We start from the raw sequence: 13,167 nt of genomic DNA on the forward strand, positions 1-13,167 counted from the left end.
TTATATACAGTTAAGGTAATAAATTACGTGTGTGTCTGCTGTTCCTTTGTACAGATACCGACTTGGGGCTTGGTACACTAACGGAAAATGAGGACCACGATGGCAGGACGTTGGCGGTCCCCAAAATATCGGGACTAGAAAGGAGTCAAGAGAAAAGCCAGGACGCCAGTAAAGACCCGTCGTGTGACCCCACCGTGCCTAAAGACCTTTGCCCTCAGATCTCCCAGCCAACGATCCCACCTCGTTCGGACGTACAGCCCAAGGCGCATTCACCGAGCCCCGCAGCGGTCCAGCAGACGGAGCCTCCTTGTTCTTCGCCATTGGCAGCCCCACAGCCGGTTACCCCCTCAGAAGAAACCCAACTCTCCACAGCCCCTCCGTCCCAAATCCAACGCCCGCCACGGCCTTCCTCTCCCGGACAGCCGGCTCACCCGAACCTGCCATCCACGCACTTACGTCCTCCTTCAAGGACTCTGTCCCAACAGTTGTCGGCGTACAACAGCAGCAGCTTAAGCCTCAACAGTTTGAGGTGAGGCCATTTGCGGTGCATTTTTTATTTTTATTTTTCTATACCAGCTGTACGGTCTAAGGCAGGATTTTAAAATATATATATATATATGTTTATTATATACTTGTACTACATAGGAAAGGAGCCCCATGGCGCAGAGTGGTAAGCTGCAGTACTGCAGTCCAAGCTCTGCTCACGACCTGAGTTCGATCCCGATGGAAGTGGGTTTCAGGTAGCCGGCTCAAGGTTGACTCAGCCTTCCATCCTTCTGAGGTCGGTAAAATGAGTACCCAGCTTGCTGGGGGTAAAGGGAAGATGACTGGGGAATGCACTGGCAAACCACCCCGTAAACAAAGTCTGCCTAGGAAATGTCGGGATGTGACGTCACCCCATGGGTCAGGAATGACCCGGTGCTTGCACAGGGGACCTTTACCTTTTTACTACATAGGAAAAGCTAAGTGCATCAGGAAAAGAGGAAGACCCAACAAGAGATGGATTGTCTTTGTAAAGGAAGCCACGACCCACAATTTACAAGACCTGAGCAAGGAATGTCAAAGATAGGACGTTTTGGAGGACATTGATTCATAGGGTCGCCATGAGTCGGAAGCGACTTTGTGGCACTTAACACACACACACTACATAGAATTCGAGTAGGTCTCATACAAAATTAATATACAGTCCTTTCCTTTTATTTCAAGCTCATCTGACTAAAGGTCTTGAGCACAACATGCATAAGATAAGATAATTTTAACATTATAGATTATTAAAAAGTACAATAGATTATTAAAAAGTACAAGAGCAATAGCTTTAAATTCTTAAAATACTTAAAACACTTTAAAATTAAAATAGCAATCAACAATAAATGAGTTACTTTATGGGCATAACAATAACTGCAATAATAATATCACTTGTTCACAATAGTTTAGCTTTGTCGTGCCTTTAAGGAAACTATTATTACCAGATATTTCACGACACATTTGGTTATTTCTGGGTCAGCATCACCCAACAGAAATGGGATCACCCAAGAGTCAACAGGAAGATTAGTATACAGAAAAAAGGCAGTAAGGAGCCCTGTGGCGCAGAGTGGTAAACTGCAGTACTGCAGTCAAAAGCTCTGCTTGCAATCTGAGTTCAATCCCAATGGAAATCAGTTTCAGGTAGGCAGCTCAAGGTTGACTGAGCCTTCCGAGGATGGTAAAATGAGTACCCAGCTTGCTGGGGGTAAAGTGTAGACGACTGGGGAAGGCAATGGCAAACCACCCCGTAAACATAGTCTGCCTAGTAAACGTTGGGATGTGACGTCACCCTATGGGTCAGTAATGACCCAGTTGCTTGCACAGGGGCCGTGGCTCAGTGGTAGAGCATCTGCTAGGCATGCAGAAGTTCCCAGGTTCAATCCCTGGCATTTCCAGTTAAAGGGACTAGGCAAGCAGGTGATGGGAGAGACCTCAGCCTGAGACCCTGGAGAGCCGCTCCCTGTCTGAGTAGACAGTACTGACTTTGATGGGCCAAGGGTCTGATTCAGTATGAGGCAGATTCATGTGTTCATGTGTATATTGGGGAGGGGCCGTAGCTCAGTGGTAGAGCATCTGCTTGGCATGCAGAAGGTCCCAGGTTCAATCCCCGGCAATTCGAGTTAAAGGGACTAGGCAAGTAGGTGATTGGAGAGACCTCAGCCTGAGACCCTGGAGAGCCACTGCCGGTCTGAGTAGACAATACTGACTTTGATGGACCAAGGGTCTGATTCAGTATAACTTAGCTTTGTGTGTTCATGTGTGTACTGAGTGAGTATTGCTGCCTTTGAGAGTCGCTGTCAATAAGAGTAGACAGTGGTAAGCTAGATGGACCAACAATACGACTCCACAGAAAATGGCATTTTGGGTTTGCTTCTCTGAACTCTGCCTTTAAAATTGCCACTGGGTTATGGGGCTTTGCACAGCCTGTGAACAAGGTGGAGAGACTGCACTGCAAGGGTCTGTGTACCACTGTGGGCTCGCTGAGTTCTGGGTTGGTTCTTGAGGGGGCCGGGCCCCTCCAAGGGGTTGTGTCCCTCTTAATGTTTCTTCTCCCCCCCCTTTTTTTTGTGTTTCCGCGAACAGCAGCAGCAGAAGCAGCACACCTGCCAAGACTCAGCCCCCTCCTGCCCATATCGGCCACCCCCCCTCGGCGTCCCCCTTCCCCCTCTCTCTTCCGAACCACAGCCCTCTTCATACTTTTCCACCCGCCCTCCAACCTCCCGCCCACTCCCATCACCCCAATATGTTTGCCCCTCCCACGGCATTGCCCCCGCCTCCTCCTCTGACGTCGGGGACGTTGCAAGTTCCAGGTCATCCCGCCGGGAGCACTTACTCCGGTAAGTATTCCGAGGCATCCCAGCAGGGAAAGACCCTGTATTACGGGGTCCAAAGACTGACGCACTCCGGCTCACTGACGGAGGAAGGGGAGGAATGGAAGGAAAGAAACTGGCGTGGGGGAGAGGAAGGGAAACACAACAGTGGAAGGAAGATGGTTTTTCAGGGTAACCAAAATGTGATGTTCCCAAATAAATCTTGCTGCACGTGTTTTGGATATGAGGCTATGGCTCGGTAGAAGAGTGCATCGTCTCAGCTTCGATCCCTGGCACTGTTTATTCAAAAGGTTCACATGTTAAAAGAAAATTCACAGTGGGTAGCCGTGTTAGTCTGTCTGCAGTAGTAGAAAAGAGCAAGAGTCCAGTAGCACCTTAAAGACCTTAAATTACTGAAGAAGTGAGCTGTGGCTCACGAAAGCTCATACCCTGCCAGAAAATATTTTTGCTAGTCTTTAAGGTGCTACTGGACTCTTGCTCTTTTCTAACACATGTTAAAAGAAGACGTAGAAGAGTTGTTTTTTATATGCCGACTTGCTCTACCACTTAAGGGAGAATCAAGCCGGCTTACAATCGCCTCCCCTTCCCCTCCCAACAACAGACAACCCTGTGAGGTAGGTGGGGCTGAGAGAGTGTGACTAGCCCAAGGTCACCCAGCTGGCTTCATGTGTGTAGGAGTGGGGAAACAAATCCAGTTCACCAGATTAGCCTCCGCCGCTCATGTGGAGGCGTGGGGAATCAAACCCGGTTCTCTGGATCAGACTCCAACCACCGCTTTTAACCACTACAGCACCCTGGAGGGATGAGTTAGACCTTTCTCAGCATGTGACCTTGGAGAGCCGATCAGACTAGACAGACCTGAATTAGGCGGTTCAGGGGCATGGCCCAACTTAAGGCAACTTCGTATGTTCACCTTGAAGGAAAGGGTGTGGCATAGTGGCAGAACACAAAGATTGGCTCAGTCCCTGGCATTTCCAGTTAAAGGCTTAGGTAGGAGGGAGGGGAAGGACCATGCTCCCCCATTGGATTAGACCAGGGGTGTCATTCAGTAGTTACGAGAGCCGGATATGACATAAATGTCACTTGGTTGAGCCAGGCCATGCCTCACCAGCCCAGATCAAGAGTGGGGTGGTGGTGGCTGGCTTGCGGGCCGGATAAAAGCTGTCCAGGGGCCAGATCCGGCCTGCGGGCCTTATTTTTGGCACCCCCAGATTAGACTGTATGAAGCAAAATGATTGGCGGCCTTTGTACAAGGCAGCATCACATTTTCCATTAAAAAATATTTAATGTGCATCCTTTCTTTGCATCTCATAACAGCATTGGAATTCCCCGAGTAGTATGGTTTAGTAACCATGTTTTCCTCCTTCAGAAAGAGCTTTTTTAATTTAATCCTTTTTTGGGCATGGTTTGAAAGTGAACCACGGTCTGTGTTTGTGCCAGAATGAGATGGTAGAAACTTGAGGTGTTAGAATAGACAGTACCACTAGCCCTGTTCACAATTTACAAAGAATGCATATATCTGTTTATAAGGAAGAGCCAACTCACATTTCTCTTTACAAATGAACCTGGGGACCAGCACCTGGAGAAATGTGGGGTGTGTATCACCTGTTTATAGGGTTGCCAACCTCCAGGTGCTAGCTGGAGATCTCCTGGATTATGACTGATCTCCAGCCAATAGAGATCAGTTCACCTGGAGAAAACAGCTGCTTTGGAAGGTGGATTTTATGGCATTGAAGTCCCTCCCCTCCCCAAACCCCTCCCTCATCAGGCTCCGCCCCCAAAACCTCCAGGTATTTACCAACCCGGAAATGGCAACCCTACCTGTTTAGCTGTACGTGTGTTGAATGTAGCATGAGAATTATTTGACGCACGTATAAAAAAACCCTTAAGTGTACACTATACAAAGATTATGTATGCATTCAGTGTAACCCGTGAACAGGGTTACTGTGGTATGCAGGTGGAGGATACCACATGGCTCTTCCTCTCCATTCAAAAACTCCCTGGAAGCAAAATATTAGCACACCAGGAAGAAATGTTTTGCCCGACCTGTTTCTTGATATGCTACCTTTCTGTTATGGGGAGAGGGGTTGCTGTTGTTCAATATTTTTAAAATTTGCTTCATTATGATTTTAACACCCTGGCCTGGATGGCCCCGGCTAGCCTAATCTCATCAGATCTCAGAAGCTAAGCAGGGACGGCCCTGGTTAGTACTTGGATGGGAGACTGCTGAGGAATGCCAGGGTTGCTATGCAGAGGCAGGCAATGGCAAACCAACTCTGTTAGTCTCTTGCCTTGAAGCTGGAGGGTGAGAGATTTAAAACTGATAAAAGGAAGTATTTCTTCACACAACGCATAGTTAAATTGTGGAACTCCCTGCTCCAGGATGTGGTGATGGCTGCCAACTTGGAAGGCTTTAAAAGGGGAATGGACATGTTCATGGAGGAGAGGGGTATTCATGGCTGCTAGTCAAAATGGATACTAGTCATGATGCATACCTGTTCTCTCCAGGGTCAGATGAGCATGCCTATTATATTAGGTGCTGTGGAACACAGGCAGGATGGTGCTGCTTCAGCTGTCTTGTTTGTGGGCTTCCTAGAGGCACCTGGTTGGCCACTGTGTGAACAGACTGCTGGACTTGATGGGCCTTGGTCTGATCCAGCATGGCTTTTCTTATATTCTTATGAAAACCCTACTGGGTTGCCATAAGTCAGCTGCGACTTGACCTCACTTTACAAACATGGTTTTAACATTAGCTGTGACAGCCGCTGTATGGTTCCCCAGGATGGAAAGCTGGGGAAGACGTCTTTTTTGATGAAATCAATACTTGAATTAAATGGTAGGCTGGGTGATGCTGTGGGAAGGCTGAGCAGAGCCCGGATGGGAAAGCTGCGAACTGACGCTGCCCTCTTTGCTTTTCAGAGCAAGACCTCCTACGCCAGGAGCTGAACACGAGATTTCTGGCGTCCCAGAGCGCCGACCGGGGCGCCTCGCTGGGCCCGCCGCCCTACTTGAGGACGGAGTTCCACCAGCATCAGCACCAACACCAGCACACCCACCAACACACTCACCAGCACACCTTCACGCCTTTCCCCCACGCCATCCCGCCGACCGCCATCATGCCGACGCCAGCACCTCCCATGGTGCGTACCCCAGGCAGAAATGTGAGGATAAGTAGAGCGCAACTCTCTTTTGTTACAAAGTTATAACAACGATCCATTATTAGTGATGATGTTTGGGGGAAGAAGGAGTGCTGGGAGGAAGTACCCTTCTGCCATCGTGACCGAGAGCCAGAAAAAAAAGGCATGTGGTACGGTCCTCCTGGAAGGTTCCTCTTGGAATTGCAGGCAGGGGGACTCCCATGTTTACATTGCTCCCCTTTAGGCCACTTTTGTTGAAGAAGGGCATTGCTCATGGAAAGCTAGCACATCAGGGAGAATGCTACTTTCTGCTTGACACACTACCTTTCCAAAAGCATTGAGGGATTTTTTTAAACACAGAAATCTGTACACAAAAGGCACAGGATAAGCAAAAGAGGGCAGTAGATTGAAACCATCCTGTGCTCGCTATATAGGACCAGTTGGTAGGTACCCTGTTGCCCTCTCATGTCACAGATCTATGTTGCCCTGTTAGCTGCAGTTCTCCCTGCAGCCGAAGACAGTGGTGAAGATGAAGTGTAGTAGAGAGTAATTCTCTAAGTGATAGTGCTGTTTTAAGCAGAGATGTCAGTGGTCTTAGAAGGGTGTAAGTCTGCTTGAGATGGCACTGCGAGAAACAGCTGCACTGCTAATCTTATGCATTGCTATGCCTCACGGTGCCAGGTCAGTCCCCGGCATGTCCATTTACAAGGATCTTAGGGAGCAGCACTTCTGTTGGAAAACTCGTAGAGTTACCGCCAGTTATTCCTAGAGTGTATTAGGATAGGGGGTCTGACGCCGTATAAGGCAGCTTCTCAACCCCATAGGATTACTTCTTGAATTTTGAAGTGATGCAGGCCTACAGTGAATATTCTGCTGCTGCGTATTCAGAGGCACTCAACTTCTGACTACCCGGGCGAAGAGACAATCTCAGGGGAAGGCCTTGGCCTCTATGCCCTTTTGGCTGGCCCTCGGGGCTAACTGGTTGGCCACTGTAATGAAATAGGATGCAGGACTCGATGGACCATTGGTCTGATCCAGCCAGGCTCCTCTTATGTGTTTATGTTATGAGTATTTATACCAAGTCTGAATCCCTTTGTCCTTTAGCAAGATATCTGTTAAAACCACTTGTTCCCCTTGTTTCCAGAAGGCCCAAACTTTTGTGTCTGCCTTAATTAGAACAGAATTATGTAGGCCTGATCTTCAACTCAATCCTCTGTCGGTGTTCCACATTTTGGAAACTTGCTGTCCTGGAACGAGTGGCGTCCTGAGCATTGGCTTGACATGCAGTTGTCTTCATGTCCAATCTCTAGCACCTCCAGTGAGAAAGATCTTGGGCAGCTGGTGCTGGGACCGTTCCCCAGCCAAAGTGTCAGTCAGAGTAGATAATATTGAGCCAGATTACCCAGCAGTCTGACTCTATAGAAGTCTGCTTCGTACGTTCATATATAAGCCTGAGGAGGCAATATATACAGAAGCATAGAGGGAGATATGGGATGATCGTGGGCAGTAGCCCTGTTCAAAAGTTACAATGAACACATGTGCAATCTATGCGCCGTGTACATTTGATTTTTCTTCATACATGTGTCGAGTGATTCTCATGTGACGTGCCACGTATGTATACGTGATTTAAACCTAATATTTAGCCAGGTCATGGTCCCTGGTTTCCTTTGTCAAGTGAATGCAGTGTTGCTGTTACTTACAAACAGATACATGCATTCATGGCAGCCTGTGAACGAGACCAGGGGCGCTTTCAAACATCCTGGATAATGCACTTTCAATGCACTTTGCATCTGGATTTTACTGTGTGAAACAGCAAAATCCACTTGCAAATGATCCCTAAAGTGGATTGAAAGTGGATTGAAAGTGCATTATTCAGGATGTGTGAAAGCTGCCTAGTGGTAAATGAGACAGACCAGGTACACCTGAACACCCTTGGGTAGGTACTTCCCCTTTTCTTTTCGGCAATCATGAGACCTAGGGTCTTGATTTTTTTTTTTAACGGTGAGATTTTCAGGATTCCATGGGAACGGTTGGCTTCCATATCAGAGACTGTGTTGTGTGTCCTTTAGTGACATTTTGGCTGTACACGTTGCTACATTTGCTGAAAATGAGCCTGGAAGCCAACATTTGATAAACAACTCATGCCTCAACATTGTGTGGGTTTCTTTCGCAGTTGTTTTGTTGGTGAACCTGGAAGATGGATCTCCATGAGTTCAGTCCACTCATACCAGCTGCTTCACTAGTTCCAGCTGTCTTACGATGCTGCCCTAAACAGAGTGACTGCCTTCTTCTAAGCTTATTGAGGTCAATGGACCTCGAAGGGTTGAACTCTGTTTAGGATTGCACTGTTGGTCTGCTGCAGGCGAAATAACAGAAGGCTTTTGTGGGACTTTAAAAACTAACCCGTTCTATCAGCTAGGGACCCTGGCTCGTAAAAGCTGAAGCCATTATCAATTGGTTAGTCTTTCAGGTGCCACATTGGGTTGCCAAGTGCCAGGTGGCGGTGGGCAAACCCCCGCCAATCCACCTGGCCGCACGCTGACCAGCTGAGGGTTGGCGGGCAATCTGTGCAGGCAGGGACAGGTCACTTCCGGTTCACATCTGGAAGTGCTGCATTGCAAAGAGCTGGCTTCCACTCAAACTCCCAGTTAGAGTGGTAAAGGCCTGTTGCGACCTGTTCCAGGTGTAAAACGCATCACAAGGGGCCATTTGAGTGGAAAACGGCCCCTTGTGGTGCGTTTTACACCCGGAAGTGCCGCATCGCAACAGGCCTTTACCACTCAAACTGGGAGTTTGGGTGGAAACCGGCCCTTTGCAATGCAGAACTTCTGGGAGCTTGCGGGGAAAAAAACCCACCTCCACTCCAAAAACCTCCTGCTGAAGAAGAAGAGGGACCTGGTAAGCCTAGTGCCACAAGACTTTTCATGTACTTTTGGCTTTACTAACGTAGCATAAATAAAAGGCAAGATGTCTCCCAAACTTTTTCCGCCTGGAACAGGCTCCACGTGGACCTGCCTTTGAAAACAATTTGGAATTTAACGTGTTCAAGGTGCAGGCAGGGCCGGATTAAGACCTCTAGAGGCCCTAAGCACTTAGAAGATTTTGGTGACCCCATATATATGTACTTCAAAATATAAACGATAATAAACCATCAAATAAACTTTTATTTTTTGAAATGAAACAAAACTTACAATAAGATGGAAAATAATGTTTATTTTTGTATACTTCCACTTTATTTATGTTTGAAAAGTTTTCTCCTACTGGCAAAACACTATTGTGGACCCTGGTTCAGCTGCACCATTTGCAATTTTGCACCTTGTGTAGAATTGCCAGGTCACCACAGGCAAGAGGTTTGTGGGGCGGAGCCTGAGGAGGGTGGGGTTTGGGGAGGGACTTCAGTGCCATAGAGTCCTATTGCCAAAGTGGCCGTTTTCTCCAGGGGAACTGATCTCTATCGGCTGGAGATCAATTGTAATAGCAGGTAATCTCCAGCTAGTACCTGGAGGTTGGCAACCCTAACCATACGGTCCATGGTAAATCGGCCAATGGAAAATTTCTGTGCCCCCCTTCCCTTGACGCCCTAAACACGTGCTTATTTTGCTTAATGATTAATCCAGGCCTGGGTGCAGGCGCCAGGTTGGTTACCACTGCTGGTCGAGAGAGAACGTACACTAATAGTACTTCATCTCTGTTAGCTGGTGGTTTATTTCTGAGGCAGGCTCAGTGGTCCATCAGCATTCCTTGCTGCTGCCTCTCTGGCAAGGGGCAATGCCAGTGGGTTGTTGTTTTTTAGTGGGGTGGCTGTGGTTTATAAGTTTTGGCTTTTGGTTTTTAGTGTCAAAACAGACAGTATTCCCACCTTGGCAATAGTTTTGTTGATAGTGTTGTGCCTAAGTAATCATACCTGCATCACAGGTATGACATACAGACAAGCATGCATGCAAAAGCTCTTAGCTGGCAGAAGCCACTTCCCAGTGGCGCCCCCCCTTTCCTTTAGCACCAAGCACGTAGGCACACACACATTTCAAAGGCTGGAGTCTTTCCTCTCACATAAGGGAACGCCCCAACAGCCTCCCTCTTACCTATTTCTCCTTTTTGATACTTTCGCTTCACCCTGCAAGGGAACACTCTGAACTGCTCAATAAGATAGGCTCCATTCATTAATGTAGCAAGGCTCACGCAGGCACTGTAGAAACTAATGACGTTGCATTGACAAGCTAACATCGGATGTTAAGAAAATGTGTCATTGTTGTATTGGAATGTCAAATGTCTATAAAACCTCTTGCATTTGCCCTGCTTCGGGGCGACAGGACCGCGGAGCTGTTTGTCTGGATCCTGGCTCACCCAGTTATGACTTCTGGGCCAATAAAGCAAGCTGTAAGCTCCAACCAACCTCCTTGCCCTCATTGCTCATTGGACTCTACGGGAATGGGGGGAGCACTTCAATAGGAGGGTTAAAAGCTTTTGAAATCTTTAATGAATTCGCTTTGACAAATTGCCCCCCCCCCCACTCCCCTGCATTCACCTGCAGTGCTGGAACTGTTAGAACTACTCAGAGATCAACCTGCCTAATCCAATTCTTCCACCAAATGCTGGTCAATTTAAATTCTTTTTTTTTCTCCGCTTCCCCTCATCTCAGAGCGTTCCATGTTTTGAAATGTATTTACCACCTTCTCGGCTGTTTCCGTTGCTTGCCACAAGTTAGATGGGCGGCCTTCAAAGACCGTCAGCGGCAACAAAGGAATGTTGCCCCAAAGAGAAGAGAGCAAAATAATGAGTTTGTGCTTTTTGATCCTTTTTACAGTTTGACAAATACCCAACAAAAGTTGACCCCTTCTACCGACACAGTGTGAGTTTCTTCTTACTGCCTTAAAATGTTTTTAATGAAAGCTTTTTTTTTTCTGCAACGGGGCTAGGAACACCTCTCAGTCAATGGCAGACCATCCCATATTTATTCCCATTCCCTTCTGTGCATCTTTCTAACATGTCCATTGCATGTTTTCAATTGCTTTTGGCTTCCTGTTAAACACCGCAGTGTTGTCTTTTTTTTTTTTAATTTGTTTGTTTTCCAAATCAAAATCTCCTTTTTGGTCTGAAATGATGTGTGTTATATGCCATTAAATCCCTTCCAACTTACAGCAACATTATGAATTAACGGCCTCCAAAATGTCCTATCATTGACTGCCCCACTGAGGACCAGGGCCTTTCAGAGGTCGAGAAAGGCCTGGGCTGCTTCTATTTTTTCAGGCTCCTGGTGTATTGGAAAAATGGGGGAGGGACCCAAAAGAGGGTTTGAAAAATTACAGAAAGTCTAAATTTGAAGTCCTCTGTGAATGTCAGACCATTCCTGAGCTGAAAGGGCAAAAGTCCATAGGAGATGAGAAAGGGCCTGCACCGGCATCCGGGCCCCCTGCATCGGTGCCCATGCCACTTACGGCGCCCAGAGTGGCACGGATGCTGGTGTTGGGACGCGCACAACATCCTCCTGGCGCTGCCGCAGCAGCGTAGCCCAGGGATGCTGGCACAGCCTCATGCTGGCGTCCTGACCTCTGTGTGCCTTCCTCCCAGGGGTCGTTCCTGGGTGTTCCTGGGCCGGTCCATTCCTAAGCTGAAATGGCAAATGTCTATAGGAGGTGAGGAAGGGCCTACGCCGGTGTCCGGGCCCCCTTCGCCGGCACCCATGCCACTTATGCTGCCCAGAGTGGCACGGACGCCGGTGTTGGGACACGCACACCATCCTCCTTTAGCTCCCTAAAAATCTTTGCTTGCATTCCTTTCATGGGCTGGTTCTTCTAGTATCCTACTGCTTCAGTTGGGTTGCCAGTTCTGGGTTGGGAAATACCTGGAGATTTGGTGGGTGGAGCCCGAGGAAGGCAGGGTTAAGAACATAAGAAAAGCCCTGCTGGATCAGACCAAGGCCCATCAAGTCCAGCAGTCTGTTCACACAGTGGCCAACCAGGTACCTCTAGGAAGCCCACAAACAAGACAACTGCAGAAGCACTGTGTTTCACAGCACCTCCTATAATAGGCCTGCTCCTCTGATCCTGGAGAGAATAGGTATGCATCATGGCTAGCATCCATTTCAACTAGTAGCCATGAATACCCCTCTCCTCCATGAACATGTCCCCTCCCCTCTTAAAGTCTTCCAAGTTAGCAGCCATCACCACATCCTGGGGCAGGGAGTTCCACCATTTAACTATGCATTGTGTTAAATACTTCTTTTTATCAGTTTTGAATCTCTCACCCTCCAGCTTCAGCAGATGACCCCATGTTCTGGTACTGAGAGGAAGGGTTTGGGGAGGGGAGGGACTTCAGTGGGGTATAATGCCATAGAGTTCACCTTTCAAAGCGGCCAAGTTCTCTAGGTGACGGGATCTCTGTTGCCTGGAGATCAGTTGTAATAGTGGGAATCTCCAGCCACCACCTGGGGGTTGGCAACCCTAGCCTCCAGTAGACCTTAATGTAAAGATTTCATTTTCTTTCTAAAGAGCCATATTGTGTTCTATGCTTAGCCACATTCAGCTCTGCACCATAGATTGCAAACCCCTGCCCTATAGTAGTAGTTTTGCAACTAGTTGCAAATGGTTACTTCATCTTTCACACAATATCCGACAATGCGTCAATATATGGAGGAGTCTTGTCAGATTGATTGTGGCTTAATCTTTTGAGAACTTCAAACGTATGCAACCTGACAATTTTCTTCTCTTTCAACGGTTAAGTTAGACTGAAAGCTACAGAATCAACCCCCTGAAATTCAAACAGCAGTGCTATTAAAAACACATTATTAACTGATGGATCTTACTTAATGGTCCAAAGCAAAAAGAAAGTGTCTAAATTTGCTGGCAACATACCATTTGCTTTTTAAAACAATTGTCAGGGATATTATTGAGACAAGCTTTTATTTAGGCACTAGCACTCTAACGTGAGATACCGATCTCGTGTTCGGAGGGCTGGGGCTAGGTCCATATTAATTGGAAACTAACAGGATTCAGATTCATTTATTAATACGGCAAATGCCATTAAAACATTCATATCAGTTAAATGCCATTAAAACATTCATATCCAATTAAAATTGGAGAGTATACAGGAACTGAAACTGTAGGATATACAATTCATAAACAGTTTATATAATTTAAACAGACCTCAAATTAATAAAACATTCCTATTTTAAGTTA

At 47.3% G+C, this 13,167-nt stretch overlaps 1 protein-coding gene across 1 annotated transcript in view; it reads left to right on the plus strand.

Annotated features, from left to right (window-relative positions):
- Window positions 1-359: 359 nt before the first annotated feature.
- Window positions 360-13,167, plus strand: part of LOC130491436 (autism susceptibility gene 2 protein) — a 44,855-nt gene continuing 32,047 nt past the window's right edge. Inside the window, exons 1-4 of the mRNA XM_056865175.1 lie at window positions 360-529; window positions 2,608-2,861; window positions 5,775-5,995; window positions 10,797-10,841. Of these exons, the coding sequence (XP_056721153.1) occupies window positions 2,768-2,861; window positions 5,775-5,995; window positions 10,797-10,841 (360 nt within the window). The 5' untranslated portion in view covers window positions 360-529; window positions 2,608-2,767. The remainder of the gene's footprint in view (window positions 530-2,607; window positions 2,862-5,774; window positions 5,996-10,796; window positions 10,842-13,167) is intronic.

The sequence above is a fragment of the Euleptes europaea genome, chromosome 19 (assembly GCF_029931775.1).
Source record: "Euleptes europaea isolate rEulEur1 chromosome 19, rEulEur1.hap1, whole genome shotgun sequence".
NCBI classification, from domain to species: Eukaryota; Metazoa; Chordata; class Lepidosauria; order Squamata; family Sphaerodactylidae; genus Euleptes; species Euleptes europaea.